This window comes from Medicago sativa, chromosome 7, assembly GCF_051527215.1.
Source record: "Medicago sativa cultivar Bolivia chromosome 7, Bolivia_mono, whole genome shotgun sequence".
Lineage (NCBI taxonomy): Eukaryota > Viridiplantae > Streptophyta > Magnoliopsida > Fabales > Fabaceae > Medicago > Medicago sativa.
The window spans coordinates 100626114-100647004 of record NC_140755.1 but is presented as its reverse complement, the minus strand read 5'-3'; the positions used below and the strand labels follow the sequence as shown (position 1 = coordinate 100647004).

Here is a 20891-nt window from a genome sequence, read left to right as displayed (position 1 = left end):
TTTGTGGTCATTGTTAAGTAAATTATTGAATTCAATTTCTTGAAGAAAAAGAGTTGTAATGTGATTACCTCCAAAAATCAAGGAATAATTTTTTTTTGAAAGCATAGTATTTACACATGTATCAAATTATATTGGATCATTGTGTTACATTGTTATTAATTCTTAAAAAATAATTTCCTTAAACAATCTTAAATTGTCTCATTAAAATGTGATTTTTTTTATCTCAACCATTTGATTTTCAAAGAAAATGATTCTAACAATTCAGAATTTGATTGAGAGATAAATAAAATATGATCAAATTCAGAATTTGATTGATAAGTAAATAATTTAGAAAATGATCTCTAACCATTCTATTTCATTCTAACTTTGGATAATCTCATAGCTTCATGCATCCATTCTATTTCATTTTAAATATCATACATGATGTGTTGATGGTTGATCATAAAATAATAAGGGCAATGTTAAGGGCAATGCATCCATTCTATTTCATTTCAAGGACAATGCACTATTGTTGATGCTTTCTTCATGTGGTTGCTGACAGGAAAGCTACACTACCTGCATCTAGTATCTTAATCAATGGTGGAACAGCTGCATATACACAATCAAGGTTCAGAGCTAATAAACCTGAAAGGAGGCACTGCAATAAGCAAACAATGATAAAAAAGTAACAAAGGAGGAGGCCATCAACGACTCTACTAAACAAAAAAAAAACAAAAGAATGGAGGCATGAATACACTTCAAATCCCTGCTGCAATTCCTCTATCCGACATGGGCCATTTAGGTGTGAAGAATATTCTAGCTATAGTTTTCACAGTCGTGGTTGCAAGGCTGTTATGTACTTGAGTTTTATGAATGGTGTTGGTGTCCGAGAGGATGCCTTATCGGTTAAGGAATCTTCTAGCTATAGTTGTCACAGTTCCTGTTATTTTTTGCGGTTCTGTATATGCCAGCCTCGGGATTCTTTTTCTATTTTTTGTTGTTGGCTGGTCTCTTTCTGTCTGTCATCAGTTGTTTTTTTTTCTAGCTAATGGTTTCTTCTGTTGAATGTTAAAACAGATGGGCTTCTAGTATATCAGTGCCTGGTGTAATCGTTTCCTGCTGATCTTGAGTTTTTGTTGTGTTTCTTGCACACGTTCGTAGTAGATAAATTTTGCTGAATAAAAAAAAAATGTTGAACCATAATTATATAATGTAGTCATGAGATAGTTCCCTCCCGTACATCATGCTTTGGAATAGGAGTTAATAAACATGAGTAATATTATAGTTCCCTAGTTGAACCATAAGAAGAAAAAAAAAGGAAAAGATGTTTAAACCAATGACATTGAAATTTTCCTTTTTTTAAAGGTGCTTTGGAATGCTTTGAGAACATGCCAGCCAAAGTGCAAAACTTCCCATGGACTAAAAGTCATGCTATTCAAAAACATGTACACAATCTCTGGTGTATAGTCCAAAAGGTATAGGCATTGGACTCAATTGCACCTAGGCACAAAAACCAGCTGCAACGACTAAGGAATTATGAATGCAACTGCAGATGAGAAGAAGACATAGCAGCTGCTGCTGTGCTCTCTTGCTACAGCCGATATGCTGCTATGCTGATTTGTTTAGGCCCATTGTATTTTACCCCTGTTTAGCACGTCACAGGGACCTCTCAATACTATCGGTTTGTGGTGTGGGCTCTGTCCGTGGTTAGCTTCTGCTACTACTGTATTACGCTTCCATACCTTGTTATTGTCATGGCAGTAGGAGTGCAGGGGGTGGGCTGCTCTTTACCTTTGCTTTGAGCTTCCGTGTTCCGTATAAACGTAGTAATTACCGTTACCTTATGTAATCAATACCTTGCGTCTGGCAAGCGTGGCGTTAATAATTTTTATCGTTTCAAAAACAATAATAATAAATGCTACACCTGGATAATAAGCATAGTCCGATACAAAACATAAACATTGCAGTCACACTCTTAACAAATTACTTAAAACAGCTGGCCAAAGTTTCAGGCACAAGGAAGATGGAAATAATCAACATCAACCTCAAAACACAACATCACGATGCACAGTCTAAAATCATTTAAAAACAGCACATAACCACACAACTACAAAAGACTGCTCAACTTAGTTTAGTTAAAACATCAAGGTAAATTATTTATAATGCGTTCAGAAGCTTGGAACACCGAGTTTTTGTGCCTACATAGGCTTTGAGATAGCCTCTTGATCAATAGTTCCAAGCTTGAGTGCCAAAGCCACATCCCACTCACCCAATGATTCTTCGGCAGAACTTGGAACACTCGAGGAAGAGGAACACGAACACGATGGGTTGTCCAACCCCTTAACAGGTTCTCCGGGAATACCAATAACCATATCAGTCGACAGTGGTCGTTGTGCAGCACATGAAGGCGTAATATGACCAAAAGCAGGCCTGAAGATGGCCTGTAAATTAAAAAAACAATGTTGGTATATAATTACATATTTCATATAGAACAGACACACCACCATAGTACAAACACAACACCATGAATGCCCACATACCCCTGCACATCTACTCTAAAAATATATGGCAAAACAGCTACAAACCTTGATTGGAGTATAATTATTTCCGCAGGCATGGTGACGTCTGATCACCTCTTCATCATCAGTCAAGCGGACAACCTCAAATAAATCTCCAGCCAAGCTCTCGGAAAGCAATGTCTTTTGAACGATAAAAAGACATTTTTTATTCTTGATAGCTTTCATTCCATCCTCACTCAAGGCAGATTTCAGTCCCTAGAAAACATATCACAAAAGAAGAGATTTCAGTCAACATCATAAATGGTGGGAGAAAGAGCAGTGAGCTGCTTACAAATGATTAAAGGTTTAGGTCCATCCTCATTGCTTACAAATGATTCATTAAAGGGCGACGTGGCAGAAATTCATTAAAGGTTATACAACATTGCATGAGTTGAGATAACCTTCAGAGCCTAAAGTTTATCTAGTAATTACTATAACTTCATATATCTAGTAATTATACAACATCATGAATGGTGGGAGAAAAAGCAGTGAGTTGCATACTGCAAAATTGACAATATACCAAAACAATAAACAAAGAACAAACCGTAGTTTTATAGTTCAGAGAAGAAATTCCATCAAGCAAGTAATCAGCCATTCGGAACCTTCCAGTGGCTTCTCCATCACTAACGACAACGCGCAACCTGGACAAAACTCGTTAGATAACCTTTGCAGAGATAAATCAAAGCCGTAGTTACAAATATAAAATTCAATAGGAAGAGTCTTACTTCGCAGACACGTTAAAAGTTGTGCGATTACATTTAACACAAAGATAAAATCCATCGGCTTGACCCATTATCCTACCACAATCACACAATGGAAACCAACATTTTTCAATGTGATAAAGGCCAGTAATCGTAGCACAAACAACGAATAAGCCATCCTCTCGAGCATGAATAAGCTGAGCAACTGATTTCGTAGGAACAACACCGTCAAACTGAGAATGATTAGGTCTGACCACTGGCGGCGCATCGTGAACACGGTTAAGGGGACATTTTTTCCCTGAGAGCACTAACCTACACACGCATGCACACAACGTTTTTAATAAAAATATTCAGCCTATGAATAACAACACAAATATACCATCACATAAACACACTCAACACCAGACTGATTAGTTTAACCAACCTAGATTTGAACTGAGCAACTTCAGCAACGGCCGGACTGAATAACAACCTTGTCATATACTCATTGTTCTTGACCACAATAGAACCTAACAAAACATTCAATTTCATCAAACTCTCAAGACTTAACACTGAAACATATAAGAGCAATACACAATCCAATGAATATGCCAACCTCCATCAATCCTAATTTTAGCAAACTGGATCACAATCACAGGTAAAGAGTTACTACAATTCTTTAACATCCTTTTGAACGCTGCTACATAACGACCAGTAAGTGTACAATCAATCCTTCCCCTGCACATTAATTAAATGCAAACAGTGAACTACTCAAGTCTCAAAAGCAATGTTTAAAATCAATGAGTAAAGGCAATCAAACCTCTCGTCTGTTAACTCAAGTCTAACAACGGTAGACAAATTGTCACTTGCATCAACAACACATTCATAATGCACAGAAGTCAATAGCCCCATAACATCTGTCAAAAACCAAGATTCAGATTCTAAAAAAAAACCCTAACACAACCAATGGATAATCAAAGTCAAAAATATAAAAAGGAAGGGAACAAAACCAAGAAACTCACCAACCAAGTAACGGTATCCAAAAATACGCCTCCTGATCTGCTTAGAGGTAAAGAGGGTCAATCCATAGCGTGGAATGTAGTAATTATCGATCAAATAAACCCTTGTACTTGGAACAAACTCGATCCTGTAACTATGATGAGTAGGCCTAGAAAAGCCAAAGTTTTCAAATGCTCTAAAACAGGTAATAACATAGGCAGAATTTTCCTTAAGCATTGGCCTCTTAAACAACTCTTGACATTCAGCAGGCACAGTTGCATGGATCTTAACACCCTACAAAAACACACAAACAAATCAGATAAGCAACCATGATCCATTGTAACTACAGGAAAGGAAGTACCAGCGGAAGAAAGAAAAAACCATATAAGGAATTTACCAGTTCATGAACAGAGATGATTTAAATATATCAAAGATGATAATCATTTTGATCAAGAAAAATCAAAGTATTTCATTTCAAAAACCAATGAATAAAAATCATCCAGGACCCTAGAGCATTTGAACAATACCTCTATTCAGTATCATTAAAGTATTAAATTTAAGAAAATGAATTTAGCACCATAGACTTTGTTTATGTAACATGCAAAGTTTACAACAATCATTTTGAGGCACCTGCATCAGAACATGAATGGGAAGGATTGAAATACTCACATCACTATCAAGCAAAACCATCTCAGTTGAGATAACCTTGCCATGCACTATGCTACTCTCAACATTGCACAACCTAACAACCCTAACCTTTATCCTCCAATCAATCCTTGGTGGTCTTACACTCGCCAAACAATCAAAGGGACGTTGCATGACTGAAGTTCAAAAGACTGATAAAGTACCCTCGTATGAACACTTTGAAAATACAGAGTTGGTAGTATATTTATAAAGAAACAAAGGTACTGATGGTATGCTTCTCTAAGTGTACAACAGAAGACATGAGAAATAGGGAGCCGGATTTGAAATACAATTGTTACTAATTTAAGCACTGTAGTAAGCTGTCTTGTTTTGGGCAAAATTACACAACCCCATGTCCGCATTTAATTCTCTTTCTGCCTACAAATATTTTGAAGGATATGCAATGATGTTATGGAAAAGGTAATGTTTATGACTAACGTGGCACACCTAAAATAGAAACATATGTATTAAGAACCATTATTATATTATCCAATGAGACATCTTGTACTCCCTCCGATCAAATTTATAAGCAAATGCACAATTTTTCAAGTACATTGAATAATTAAATTATCCGATCTTTAAATGTGAATGAATATATTAGTCATTCAATGTACCTAAAAAATAAATTTTTGCTTATAAATATGACCGAAGGAATTAACTTTTATTCATATTATTTTAAGAGAAGCAAAAAAACCTTGAATATTTCTTGTAAGGATATTGTTGTGCCGTGCTCACACATCAATTTGAATATAATATTAACCTAGCTCCCTACACATGACAACCTACATGACTTAAATGGAATAACCAATTAAAATATTATTAGGAGTGGATTTTGTTAGTCAAAATAGTCCTTAATGTTAAAATATTTCATTAATATTGTCAGATTAGTCCTCCAATATACTTAGCTATTGTCATATTAGTCCTTATAAATACATGTTTACTGTTACTTTAGTTTATTATATGAAAAGAGTTATTGTGAACATTGAGAGGTTATTTTAGTGTGAAGGACTATTTTGGCTAACAAAATGCACAATCAGGGACCATTTTGAAGTTTTGATACAATTAAGGACTAAAATGTTTAATCATTACATATTCAGATACTAAAGTAACTATAAAACCAATATTAATATGATGAAGTAGAAGATAACAGGTAGAGTACTAATCTATCCGAACATATTTATAATATTACGTGCGCTACAGGTACTTAGTCTGGACTACCCAAAAATAGAGTACTCATAAAGTAAATGCACATAAATGGACTACATATCTATAATACCTCTTGATAAATCAATTTTACCGACTTAAATTCATTAAGTAAATAATGTGTCTACACTATATATAAATTATGGATATATCAGTCATCTCCAAGAACCCAAAAAAACAAAAATTGCTTAAAATACGCCTAAAATCTGCGATTTTGCAAAATTAGCGATCTTGAGTGGAGTATCATTTACCGTAAGAAAATTTCAGTTCATCGTTATAAAAAATATTAAAAAAACCTTTTGAATCTTTTAATTTAAAAATTATATATTTTTTTTAAAAGATGATAAGTTGGAACTTTTTATCTTAAAATAAAAAAATTACGCACGTGGTGTGCCACAATAGCGTTTACGAAGCTAAAATCAATGCTTTGCAAAACAGGTAAAGATGGAGGTTGAAAAGTGCTATTTTTTTAGGGACTAAAATCGCAACTTTTGTAAAGTTAGGGGTCAAAAGTGTATTTAAGTTGTAATGTTTTTCGCTTCACACTCACCAATGAATTTGTAGTTTTTTTTGAATGTTTGATGCTGTGCCGTGCTCACACATCAATTTGAATATAATATTAACCTAGCTCCCTACACATGACAACCTACATGACTTAAATGGAATAACCAATTAAAATATTATTAGGAGTGGATTTTGTTAACCAAAATAGTCCTTAATGTTAAAATATTTCATTAATATTGTGAGGTTAGTCCTCCAATATGCTTACTTATTGTCATATTAGTCTTTATAAATACATGTTTATTGTCATTTTAGTTTATTATATGAAAAGAGTTATTGTGAACATTGAGAGGTTATTTTAGTGTGAATGACTATTTTGGCTAACAAAATGCACAATCAGGGACCATTTTGAAGTTTTGATACAATTAAGGACTAAAATGTTTAATCATTACATATTCAGATACTAAAGTAACTATAAAACCAATACTAATATGATGAAGTAGAAGATAACAGGTAGAGCACTAATCTATCCGAACATATTTATAATATCATGTGCACTACAGGTACTTAGGCTGGACTACCCAAAAATAGAGTACTCATAAAGTAAATGCACATAAATGGACTACATATCTATAATACCTCTTGATAAATCAATTTTACCGATTTAAATTCATTAAGTAAATAATATGTCTATACTATATATAAATTATGGATATATCAGTTATCTCCAAGAACCCAAAAAAACAAAAATTGCTTAAAATACGCCTAAAACCTGCGGTTTTGCAAAATTAGCGATTTTGAGTGGAGTATCATTTACGGTAAGAAAATTTCAGTTCACCGTTATAAAAAATATCAAAAAAACCTTTTGAATCTTTTAATTTATAAATTATATATTTTTTTAAAAGATGATAAGTTTGAATTTTTCATCTTAAAATAAAAAAATTACGCACGTGGTGTGCCACAATAGCGTTTAAAGTGCTAGAACCGATGCTTTGCAAAACGGGTAAAGATGGAGGTTGAAAAGTGCTATTTTTTTAGGGACTAAAATCACAACTTTTGTTAAGTTAGGGGTCAAAAGTGTATTTAAGTTAGTAATGTTTTTCGCCTCACTCACCAATGAATTAGTAGGTTTTTATGAATGTTTGATTGGCATTATTTTGTTAGAACAGGATGACCATGGAATTTAATGCTTATGAGAAAGGAATGGCCTTATTTTGTTAAAACATGATGACCAAAAAAACAAAAATTGCTTAAAATTTGAATTTAATGCTGGTGTAGGATTAAAGCTACCAGCGGTTATGGCAATGAGAAAGTAAAAGCTGCCTACAAATCTGAAAAGTACAAATTTGATACCTATGCCTACAATACCTAGAACCATATGGCCATAACCATTAGAATCGAAACTTTCTACAATCTCAGATAGGATAAAATATAAATACAACATAATTTTCTTTCCATAATAGTACACTGTCAACTTGTCACAAAAGCCAGCAAATATATCTCAAGAACCTTCTTATTTAAATATTTTGATCAACTTGTCACAACACCAACAATCCCACATAACTTCCTTCACTACAAACTTAACTAAGACAGAAATATAAGGTAAAGGAAAATAAACAACAACAATGTCAACCACACATGGGGTAATTTCATACTACAATAACACTTCTAAGGACCACAAACACAAATCATTCACTTTCAGCAACCCTTCCATAGGTCACACGAATAAGCGACTCCATGCCATCAACTTCTACATAAGCTTCCATGAATTTCCTCTTAAAGCCTTGTTTCAACTCCCCACCAGCAACTGTTCCAACTACATTGGAGTCTCCCCCTTCCTTAACATCTACACCAGAAGAGGCAGAGCTATGAAAAGTATCATAAAGACAGTCAACAGCCTGAGCAACCTCGACACAGCGATCAACTTCATCATGAGAAGAATCAACAACTTCAGCAACCTCGACACATCCATCGGCTGCAACATGAGGATAGTCCACAAACTGAGCAGTCTCAGTGCATTGAGCCTGTTCCTGCAATAAAAGCACACAGCTGCAATCAAACAACATTCTTTAATTGTGATCAATTACGGGCAGCAAACATAATAATCCAAGCAACCACTTACAACAGAAGGTGCCAAACCATATGCAGAATGAAACGGATTCAACCATATATCCATCAAGGAAGGACCAACAAAAAAATCTTCGACCTCATAAACCATACCAGAATTAGGACCATCCTTCATCTTCTTTGCTACCTTGAAAAGAAGGGGATCCCCAAAAAAGTCATCCATCTCAATAGGATACAGAGTAGATCCTCCATCCTATAGGAGCAAACAACAACACAACCACAGCCAGCATGACATTAAAATTCAGGAAAAAAAACTTGAAAAAACAACCACATGCCTTGTATATTGCATAATACCTACCAAGGACATCAAAAGTTCACAGGTATGGGGCGCAGCCTCCATCGCAACACGATCCCTAAGAAGGAAAATAGTTTCCTTCTCAACACTCCCAACACTTATCTTCAGTCTAAACCTACAATAACAAATAAAAACCAACATAATAAGATCCATGTCATGTAATCAGACCAAGCTTCCTAACATATCAAAAAACCAAAATGTTAGATATGAAAACCTAGGATCAAAGTGAGTAGAATCCTCAGGTAACCACATATCAACACCCTCTTCAACCCCAAAGTAGCAAGCAATAACAAAGGAAACTCCTTCATCCTCTGAAGAGCAGAAATCAATAAATCTTGTCACTGCATGGTCTCCAACAAAGTCAGCAAACCCAGACATTCTCAACCAATAGATGTCAGATCTATTCAATCAAGGCAAAGGTAACCAACAAATATCAAAGTGTGTGCTGCACCCTTACCATGAAGTGAGGCTTGTGGGATATATATAGCAATGATAAGGCAGTTGGGAGGGAAAACATACAATTCAAATAATGCATATAATATGCACATCAAAAAATAAAATAAATATTTCAGCAAAAAATATCTGACAGCACCAGACCCAATCCTGACAGCCAAACAAAATAATATCTCACAAAACAGTTGAATTAACTAAATAAATTATACAAAAGATGCATATCTAATTTAAATGATATATTAACTATATTATAAACCACTCCTTCTAAATGGTGCCTATGATTGGTTCTTGAAGAAGCTTAGACTTTCTTTCTTAGGATCATTGTGGTATGAAGATGCAAATGTTATTTAAGATTCAACGCAAACGGAACATTGCCTTACATATGTCAACGCAATCCGGTTAAATTGCGGCAAAAACAGCACTATAGATGGTCTCACCCACACATGTACTCAATGGAAATTTTTTCCTTAATTACTGATTCAAACCTACTATGATGTAATGCAATACATTTTTATAAAATCATTTGTAGAGGCAGTGTTCTTCTCTATTTCTTTGAATAGCTTACATTTAAGTGACGTAAAATATCTATTTTCCTGAAACATAAAATCAATGTCCATCATAAAATTTTTACAGATACAGGGAAAACTACACAGGCATATAGAAATATAAGTTCAACACAAACACATACATGCACCAGGTTTACTTTCAAGTTAAAGTCTAGCAATAGTGCTCAGAAAACTAAACACTGACAGGCAGAGATACACACCTGACATAGGATTTTATTCCTGTAATTTTTCTGAAAAACAGAACTAAAAGACAAAGAAAGAATAGAAGAATTGTACCATGTATCTCTCCCTAGCTTAATTCAAAGAACCCGTTGCATTTCCAATAAGACCCTCGTTCAAAAACTGAAGCTCACCACTTGTTAACAACAACTGTATGAATCAAAAATAGTAAATCTGCGACTTGAACAAACCTATAAATCTGCACCTATCCAACACAAACTCCTTACAACACCCATGGCAGAATGGTAATCCAATTAAAAACTAATAATAGCACAAATTAACATGAAATCAATAACCCACTACATCAAAAACGATTGAAAACATATAGTTTGGATATAAGATAAACAATTAATCTCCCTAATATAAAAATGCTTAGAGTCCATGAAAATTGCACAAACATGTAACGAAAACCCACCAGAATAAGTGGACTTCCAAACTCACCAGAATAAGTGGATTTCAAAACTCACCAGTGTCTTAATATTAAGGAAATTATACACGGTTTAACTCTTCTATTCTACCTACAGGAACAAAAACTCACCAAAATTTCAACATATCTGGAACGAAGGGGACTCGTGAGAACATAACGGTTGAGCGACCAAACCTCAAGAAATGAAATGGTAGAGAAAACAAAGAAAGGGAAGAGATATGCATATCTCATCCTTGAACATAAATGTGGCACCACACTGCATCTAACATTTTTATATCAGGGCAATCCTTAACTGAACTTAACTTGGCCCAAATTTAATAAATTTGGTGCTAGCCCAACCCCCAACAATAAGTTTTAACCCCCACCAACATTATTTGAAATTTCTTGGCTCAATACTACACACCTTTTAAACTACTCTGTGTTAAAATAATTAAAATAATAATAATAATGACTAATTTACTTAGTTTTTTTTTTTCTTTGATTACACTAATTTACTTAGTTTAGTTATTCATAGATTCCACTAACTCTTACAAAAGAGAATAGCCAAAACGTTCATGGTTGATTCTCAATTTTAGTGGGTCTCTGTTAACACGTTCATGGTTGATTCTCAATTTTAGTGGGTCTCGTTTTTGTCATTCCTTCTAGTCGAAATCCTAAAGGAATGGTGCTAAATACACAACTCAAACGTGTTATTTTAGGATCTATTCTGCAACTTCTTAGTTGTAGAGAGAAATCTCAGCTGTAGAGAGAAATCATCATTATTTTAGGATCTATTCTTCATCATTCTTCATCGTTATTTTTGAAAAGGAACCACCGCGATGATGCTCATCATCACGTTGTTAAATAAGTTCATTAAACATCAATATCATAATCATTTTGGAACATGTAACCAATTACCTAAGAGATGATGAATTACAACTATATGAAATGAACACACATCATCCATTATTCATCACCTCAAGGACTATAATGGGTTCCTAAATGTAAATTAGATGCCATAGAAAACAGTGGATGTCAAATATGGGCTGGAATTATCAAGAGGAAATTCAACAAAATGTAACGCACATATAATAAAACAGAGACTAAAAGGATGGACAGATACTTTATATATCATGATAACATAGATAATGATACAATAGGTAGGACATCAACACTAAAAGTCCACAGCTAGGTAACATCAGTGCCATAATAAACTCCCATAAACCCAGAGGGAGAATTTAGGAAATGGAACATAGAGGATAACTTCTATAAATACTTATACAATAAACGATCATTACAAAGCATAAAGTCTAAGGGACAATCCAACCCAACATAATAGACCACCACACAACATAATAGACCTCGAAATATTTTTCTAGACATGGCATAACTCAATCAGCTGGTAGTAGACTTATTCATGCTCGAGAGGATGGCTTATTCGTTGTTTGTGCTATGATTACTGGCCTTTATCACATTGAACTCAATCAATATCAAGTTTGGGAGCCTTCGTTTTCTTGCTGGTAGTAGACTTGTCACGACCAACTGCGTCAAATGCCTTGCGCAAATTCCTCTTGGCTTTGTTGACAGCCACATTCTTCTCCGCAGCTGCAGCCCCCGACAGGTCTGGACTTTTAAAGACACTACCACCATCCCCCAAACTCAAGGCATCACATCCAGGATCCACAGCCATGATCTGCTGCAAATATAAAAATTTATGAAACAATTAAGTTCTACAGAGAGGATTAAATGCTAAGTATCATCCACTAATATAATATGTCTACTTCCTATTTAAATTTATATAAACCCAACCAAAGTTATAAAAGCAAAATGATACCTCAAGAACTGGAGCAGCATTTTCATATCCAGATGTCTCAGACACATGACCAGCTGGAGTAACAACAACATTAGCCACAAAATCCTCAACCTGTGTCTCCTCAACAACCTCAGGATCCTCACCCAATTCACTCAACTCAGCATCCACACCATCAGACACAAACTGCACATTAAAATAACATCTCACTAACTCTGTATTGGATACTTTGGTCACTTAAGATGGATATAAAAGTGCATTATGTTCTTTCAATCAATATATATTTTTTAGAAAAGGCTTCACAATTTTTATTTATTTATTCTCATTAATGAACGTAATTATAATTCCTTACCAATATTTTTTCTCAATGCTATTTTATCTCATCTTTGTAAAATACTTAATTTGGGGCTTAAACCCACTCAATTAGTTAATGCAACATCCATTGTCAGCAAATAAAACCAATTGCAGGTATACATGTGCTTTGGTAACTTGCTATTGCTCAATTATTCTCTTGTCTGCAAACAATTCATGGGTTTTAAATAGTAACAATATCCCTGGGATGATTCATGATGGTGCCAAAGGCAACGAATTCATGCACACAAAACGCGCATACAGTATACCATTAAATGTTTCACTCTTTTGATGCTATCATCACAATTCTAATACCTACACTACTGCAACAAAAAGAAAATCTCCAAGTTATTGTAAGTGGACTAAACTTGCTCCTACCTAACATAAATTTTCCGCTAATAGAATAAGTATACACACCTTGGGCTGTGTCTCTCCAGCAACATTTGCATCCTCCACCAAATCACTAACCTCATCACCCACAACATCAGAGGAAAACTACAAATGGATGGCAACAGGTCTTAGGCCATACATCAAAACATAACAATTCTACAATGCTTAACAACAAATGCTAAAAAAATGTTACAGTTTACAAACCTTGACAGAAGTGCAGAATTCCTCAATAATAGATGTATCAACACAAACTCTCTTCACCCTAAAAGATCCATCAAACATGACCCCTGCAGATGCAGTCTTCTCGACCTTAAACAACATCATCCTTCCCTTCAAACTAACAATCTCAGGAGGATAAAATCCACAATTTTCAGCCTGAAAGAGATACATCATCAAAACATTTACAAATTGAAAATAAACATTAAAACCGGTGAAGAAACCACTACAATGTCACCAGGAAAATCATCTATAACCAACCTTGGCTGCAGAAACTAAGTTGCTACACTGCTCACCAAGCAACAGTTGCATGTCACCATCAAACATCACAAACACTGCATCAGATGTAGAATCACTCACACTGAGCTTCACCTTGTACCTACAACACATAACTACAATAAACAAAAAACACCATACAAAATAATTGAATGATAGTGATGGGTTTAATCTAATATAACCTTGGAACCATATGGAACACATGCTTCACACAGCCCTTGCAGTAATATGCACCAGAATCAGGAGTAACACTCCTATGACAACGACATGCAGGATACCACCAATCCTCCCCCTCAACCAAACCTTCCACAACAGCACAAACAACATAAATCCCATCCTCCACAATGGCATTCAACTCATAGATATTTTTCTTGGGGTGATTACGCAAGAAATCCTCTTCAATTGAAGGCCTAACGCGAGGACCAAGCGAAGGAACGACACCAGAAGGTTCAATGCCATGGATTGCAACACTGACATATCAACATATAGTTTACATATATTAAAATATAGAATTATATCAAACCAAAGTCACACAACAGAGAAAAAAAAATCAAACAACAAACAAACCCTTCTCTAAATTTCACAGCTTCTTCAAAAGGAGGATTCACCCAAATTCTAGTTGTGTTTATAACATTCTGGATAGAGACCCTCTCTGCATATAAACAGATAAGCTTTAGCCATAAGTTACAAAATGCAACCCTAATTCTCATGACATGGAAGCTTTACCCATTAATTTATACCTCGGAATATTTTAATTTTCGCAAACTGAACGACAACAACCGGCAATCCTTCCCCAGCTCCACCCATCATCTTCTGGAGAGAATCAACATAGCTTCCAAACAACGCACACTCAACCTTACCACTGAATGAAACACCAAAACAGGGTTAATATAATTTAACAATTACAATTCAAATACATAAATCACCACTATCTAAAAATCAAACTACCTTTCGTCAGTTAACTCGAAAACAACCATCTTAGTAACCTTTCCATCCCTAACATACTCTCTCTCGGCAGAAATCCCAGTCATCAAACCAACAACATCTACACAGAAGTAGTTGAAACGAATTTAAAAATTAAAACAGACCCTACATGGTAACTACATCAAACCACACTGGACTCACCAACCAAATAATCATAATCAGCGGTGTGGGCGCAAACTTCTTGGATCTTAATTAGAGAAAGTCCATGCACAGGGATAAGTGAACTCTCAACCCTCTCCACCTTTGTCTTCATTTGAAATATCAGCTTATATGGATGAATCGTAGTACGGTATGCGCCAACACCAGGGGCAACTGCAAAGTATGACATCTTGTACACTCCTCCTTCTACCAATTTCTTCTGAAAAACATACAGCAACTGCCTTCTAATGGTGGCATGAATCTTCCCACCCTACGAAAGGAAGGAAAAGGGAGCATTCAAATATAAGTTTCTCAAAATCAATCAAAACCTGATATACAAAACAAATAATAAATATACCTTCTCATCAATCAAAACCATCTCAACAGAGTTAGCCTGATCAGGTTTCAAAAAGGTTGGGACCTCCCACATCCTAAGCACACGCACCTTGATCCTCCATGACTCTCTACCAGGAACAATATCACTCAAACAATCAATGGATTTATCCATCTAAGCTGCAACCTCAGAACTGTTTTGGGTTAAGCTTTGACACTTTGACAATAACCGCACCAGACTGGACAAATTTATAGCACTAAGTCAAGGGTAAATGGGACAAATAAAAACCTGCAAAATCTGCACTACTCTGCAAAAACCTGCAAAATCTGCACAAATCTACAGAAATCTGCAACATGGTACAACAAACCCATACCCAAAATCTGCAAAATCTGCAAAAACCTGCAAAAATAGGCAGCATAGTACAATAATCCAATTGAATCTAGTCTGATTATCCCTGTTATCCTGCCACACCGCCACTACAAAACAAAAATTTGAAGCTAAAGCCTGGCTAGCAATGCAATAAAGTCGAAGGATACATACCTCCCAACCCCTCCTGCGCAAATCCCAGCCATATCAATTTGATCTGGATCTGACATACAAAACAGCAAAGTACAACAGGTAACACAGGCGGCAGCTATCGATTCCGACAAAAACGCGGATTGAAAAGGGAGAAAGGACGGAGATCGCGAGAATTTTGAATCAACCTGGAACGAAGGCGCTATTCTCTTTTGTAAGAGTTATTGATGAGTACAATTTAATTTAATAATATTTTTTTTTTTTAAAAAAATGGTAGCAGCTGGTGACAAAAGGAGGTTAGCATGCCTTGTGTGTGATAGACACCATCCAATCCAATATTTTAGTAGTTGTAGAAGATCACACGACACCACTTTCCAACTTCTATGCCTGCCTATATTAAACCTTTAAGACCTTCGTTTGTAGCAGCACCTAAAACAACTTCTCAATTCTATTAATTAAGGTATGATGATTTCAATCAATAAATCTCAGTACATACTTTATTTTCTTTTTATCTTTTTTAATATAATTTTTACTATATTTTACCTAACATATACTTTGCTTCTACCCAGTTGACTTCTTTCTTTCAGATTTTGATTAATCTGTTCCTGTGATTCACACAGGGATCTGTATGAATTTCATTGTTTATTTATTTATTTATTTATTTATGGGCTAAACGAGAGTTGAATTAATTTGCGTAGTGGGTAAAGAAATTAATCAACTTTAAACAACCATGCTTATAATCTTTCTGATGATGAAGATCTTTGTAATACCGTCTACTTTCTGCTTCCTTCATAGTATTATTGTTTGGATAAACAACTTGATTAAGCGGTTATAGTACAAACACTTAACATAGTAAGTGCTTATGTATATAACAAAAGATAAAATTAAGTCGAACTATTTTCATATAAACTATAAGTTGTTTTCATAAGCTATCACTTATGAAAACAAAGCTGAAAACTTAAAGGAGCAATATCTTAGTCCTATTTTTATTGGTGGAGCTCGTTTGTGGAAAGTAGATTACAAAGGAATTATGAGGGTTGGGTAGCTCAACTGGTTTAAGCTAAGCTAAGGAATTAAAGGAGGTGAGGAGTTAAAGGTTCAGGGTTCAAGTCCTGGCAAGGAGAAAATACTAACATTTGCCGTTAAAAAAAAATAAAATAAAAAAGACTGCAAGGACTTAGTGTCGTTGATTAACTTGCCATTTGCTTTCATGTTCCATGGTTAGCTGTTTTATGTGTGAGATTATAAATTTTTGCAGCTGAACTTACTTTGGATTTTATTAACTTGTCAGGCAAATTTTCCGTCAACATGGGGCAAACACATTTTGTTGTGGCGTTCTGTTTGTTGGCTTTTACATGTTCCCTGCTTTCTTCCTTCTCCTTTGGGATGATGAGAATTGGTTTGCAGAAGAGACCTCTAGATCTTCATAGTATGGATGCTTTTAAAATGGTGAGAGAACAACAGCTAAGATCAGGAAGACCAATGATGCTTGCACATAAGTCCAGCGATGAAGCTACAGTACCTTTGAAGAATTATATGGACGCTCAATATTTCGGTGAGATCGCAATTGGCACTCCCCCACAGACCTTTACTGTCATATTTGATACCGGTAGTTCCAACCTTTGGGTTCCATCATCCAAGTGTTACTTTTCTGTAAGTTTTCAACTTAACTCTTGTCTCCAAACCTATGGTACATATATAAGAGCGTTCTATTGACTTCTGTTTTTTATTTTATTTTATTTTATTTTGTAGCTTGCCTGCTATACCCATAATTGGTACAAGGCAAAGAAATCCAAGACATATAACAAAAACGGTACTACTCGTTTAGCACATGATCCATATTTATGTGCCATTTAATGTAAGTTTAGTTACACTTTGTTACTCGTTGATCAGGAACATCTTGTAAAATAAGCTATGGAACCGGATCAATATCTGGTTACTTCAGTCAAGATAATGTTAAAGTTGGCAGTTCTGTTGTCAAGCATCAGGTGAGTATGTTATTTATGAGCTTCATCTTCAACATAAACTGGACATGATTACAGCAGTACTTACAAATCACTACTATAAACTGTAGGATTTCATTGAGGCTACCCGAGAAGGAAGTCTTTCTTTTCTGGCAGGAAAGTTTGATGGAATATTTGGACTTGGATTTCAAGAGATCTCAGTTGAAAGAGCTTTGCCAGTATGGTATGTTTCAAGTTTCAACTAGTCTTTGTTTGGTGTTTCATATTTTTCTTATTTATCCATTTTAGAGTGACATGTTGTGAATCTTTTCCGTGCCTTCAATTTACTGGTCTATCATAAAATCACAGGTACAACATGATGGAACAAAATCTTATCGGTGAGAAGGTGTTCTCTTTTTGGCTCAATGGGAATCCTAATGCGAAAAAGGGTGGTGAATTGGTTTTTGGTGGTGTTGACCCTAAGCATTTCAAAGGAAAACACACTTATGTTCCGGTTACTGAAAAAGGTTACTGGCAGGTTAGGAGATAAATTAGTTTGATCAGGAATTCCAATTAAACCATTTACCTGAAAAAAGATTTACACCAAAGTTTTTCTTTTCAGATTGAAATGGGAGATTTTTTCATTGGAGGTTTGTCAACAGGTGAGACTTCATTGTTCTTCGAAATAAGAAATTACTTAGACTTTTGAGGATATATTTTGAAATAAGGGAGTGTGATTGAGTGCTTGAAAGAATTTGGAATTTGGAATTTGGTACAAGGAGCAAATCCATTCACTATGTTTTGAAAAATATGATATGTTAAGAATGTCCGTGCATATTCACCTCTATGTTTATTTGTTGTATACACACTGATTCCAATGTATTAAGTATACATGATTCTGAAATATTTCAAATGTTATTTTTAGGTGTTTGTGAAGGTGGCTGTGCTGCTATTGTGGACTCAGGAACATCTTTGCTTGCTGGTCCAACTGTATGTTCTTCTATAACTTTTCATAACTTTTTGCTTTTAGACTTTTATTTATAATTTCTTCTGATTGTTGATTAACTTTAGCCTGTTGTGGCTGAAATCAACCATGCTATTGGAGCTGAAGGAGTTCTGAGTGTAGAATGCAAGGAAGTTGTTTCTCAATATGGAGAGTTGATATGGGATCTCCTAGTATCAGGGGTAAGCTTCCCTGCCTTCTCTATGAAGTTCTGTGTTGTACATGTTCCGCAGCAGCCTGTTATCATTTCCCGTTTGCATTTCCACTCTTTGGACCTACCTAAATGAGTTTGATCTTGATCTGCAGGTAAAACCTGGTGACGTATGTTCACAAGTTGGTTTATGTTCCATCCGCCGGGATCAATCTAATAGGTCAGGAATCTTGCCCTACTGTCTGCTTCCATTGTTTGCAATTTTTACATATTTGTTTCATTGCACATCAATTGGATAATAATTTATACTTGTATGACGCGACAATACTTATCATTTCTAGCTTATTAGTTTACTCTTTTGTCAATGAGAAAGTTTAGGTCTTGACTTTACTTGGTTGTTATGGAACATTTCTGGCGTGAAACAGATTCATAAATTTACTTACAAATTACAATTCTATTTCTGGCAGTGCTGGGATTGAGATGGTTACTGAAAAGGAACAGAGTGAGTTGTCAGCAAAAGACACTCCTTTGTGTTCTTCTTGTCAGATGCTTGTTCTTTGGGTCCAGAATCAACTAAAACAAAAGGCAACCAAGGAGAGAGTATTCAACTATGTGAATCAAGTAAGCCCTTTGATATATATGTCCTCAAGCTCAAGTTGTAGTTTTATATTTCACTTTGAACGGCGTAGACTAGACATGTAGTGAGTTTTTCTGTTGATCATTGGCAGCTGTGCGAGAGTCTTCCAAGTCCATCCGGTGAATCAGTGATAAGCTGTAATGATATTTCTAGGATGCCAAACATTTCCTTCACTATCGGAAACAAACCCTTCGTCCTCACACCAGAACAGGTTCGGATTACCTACTAGCTACCTTTCCGAAACAGAACTGAATATCTAATTGAACAACAAATTATGCTATTATTACTATCTAAAGATCGAGACTAGTGGATTTTTTTAATTTTTTTTTGCTTCTGAAAACGCTATTTTTGTTTTTCAGTATATTCTAAGAACCGGAGAAGGCATTACACAGGTCTGCCTTAGTGGGTTTATTGCTTTTGATGTTCCTCCTCCAAAGGGTCCACTCTGGTATATTCTTTCTCCAAAAAATTTATCAACCTGTAATCATATATGCACTCACTTGAATGAATGAATGATGAAGAACAACCATGAATGAAGAGTTACATGAAATGATATAAAGCTTTGTTTGTCCATTTTACTAATTAATATCCTATATGCTATATGCCTGCAGGATTCTTGGTGATGTTTTTATGAGGGCATATCACACTGTTTTCGACTACGGAAACCTCCAAGTTGGTTTTGCTGAAGCTGCCTAGTTACCACTTGTGGATGAATGAATATCTTAAGGAATATTTCCATAATTTCGCTTCTGCATTGTAAATAAGCTGTTGTACTACTTTGTAACTGCTATACGACATTGCTCCGGTTCACTTTATGGATTCGCATGTGTTTGTGTATTTAACTATATGCACGAGCGATGAGAGGTGAATACTCACAAACTTGAAACTTGTATGCTCTGACGTGAAGAACCATTTTCTTTTTATGAGTTCAGTTCTATATTGTAAAGACCCTCCTTTTGAGATTTCTTTGCCAAAAGAACCAAAGGGAGAAATAAAAATGTAGAAATGATTTTAAAACAGTTCCAGAAAGGTCGCTGATTTGTAATTTGTTGATGCAGTAATTACCTTCGTCCCTGATTTTTACCATGTGTTTCATGCATGCCAGTCTCTTAACTCCGTCAAAATTTCAAAATAGGATATAATAGACAGTATTCATCTGAATATCCATCAAGTCTTTTATTGATTATGTTTGTACATATATATTTTTTTTTTTGAGGGAAATGTTTGTATATATATATATATATATATATATATACTAGTTTTTCCACCCGTGCAACGCACGGGCTAGAAGAGATTTATTGTGGCTTAAATCAAATACCTATAGCCTCCTATATTTTTTGAGGAATTTGAAACTGTAGACTTGATTAAATAGATTAATTGAAACACATGTAACTCGATGTTTTAAAAGAATATGAAACTTTGGACATTTAATAAAAATTTAAATCTTATAGCCTCCCGTGATGCATAAATTG

At 35.1% G+C, this 20891-nt stretch overlaps 3 protein-coding genes across 6 annotated transcripts; 1 reads left to right on the top strand and 2 right to left on the bottom strand.

Moving 5' to 3' along the window:
- Positions 1-2177: 2177 nt before the first annotated feature.
- LOC146911247 (uncharacterized) lies at positions 2178-5035 on the bottom strand. Its single transcript, XM_085729505.1, has 9 exons — positions 4886-5035; positions 4240-4510; positions 4038-4134; positions 3834-3955; positions 3663-3747; positions 3263-3550; positions 3082-3178; positions 2565-2753; positions 2178-2420 (listed from the first exon to the last, which is right to left on the bottom strand). The coding sequence occupies exons 1-9, from the start codon at positions 5033-5035 to the stop codon at positions 2178-2180; spliced, it is 1542 nt and encodes a 513-aa protein (XP_085585631.1).
- Positions 5036-11773: 6738 nt separating this feature from the next.
- LOC146911246 (uncharacterized) lies at positions 11774-15908 on the bottom strand. Of its 4 annotated transcripts, none has more exons than XM_085723428.1 (13): positions 15710-15908; positions 15458-15568; positions 15194-15362; positions 14839-15106; positions 14662-14758; positions 14454-14575; positions 14281-14365; positions 13896-14183; positions 13699-13816; positions 13426-13596; positions 13249-13326; positions 12505-12666; positions 11774-12366 (listed from the first exon to the last, which is right to left on the bottom strand). In XM_085723428.1, exons 3-13 carry the CDS (start codon positions 15341-15343, stop codon positions 12151-12153), a joined length of 1755 nt encoding a protein of 584 aa, XP_085579554.1. In that variant the 5' UTR covers positions 15344-15362; positions 15458-15568; positions 15710-15908; the 3' UTR covers positions 11774-12150. The 4 variants fall into 4 exon arrangements, with proteins under 4 accessions (XP_085579554.1, XP_085579552.1, XP_085579551.1 ...); XM_085723426.1 differs by having other exon boundaries at positions 15194-15407; positions 15543-15568; XM_085723425.1 differs by lacking the exon at positions 15458-15568 and having other exon boundaries at positions 15194-15407.
- Positions 15909-16003: 95 nt separating this feature from the next.
- Positions 16004-20480, top strand: LOC146911245 (aspartic proteinase-like). The gene is made up of 14 exons (XM_085723430.1): positions 16004-16145; positions 16977-17338; positions 17438-17498; positions 17579-17673; positions 17760-17872; positions 17998-18166; positions 18251-18290; positions 18554-18618; positions 18700-18813; positions 18938-19002; positions 19250-19403; positions 19511-19630; positions 19779-19867; positions 20031-20480. Exons 2-14 carry the CDS (start codon positions 16994-16996, stop codon positions 20113-20115), a joined length of 1515 nt encoding a protein of 504 aa, XP_085579556.1. The 5' UTR covers positions 16004-16145; positions 16977-16993; the 3' UTR covers positions 20116-20480.
- Positions 20481-20891: the final 411 nt, after the last annotated feature.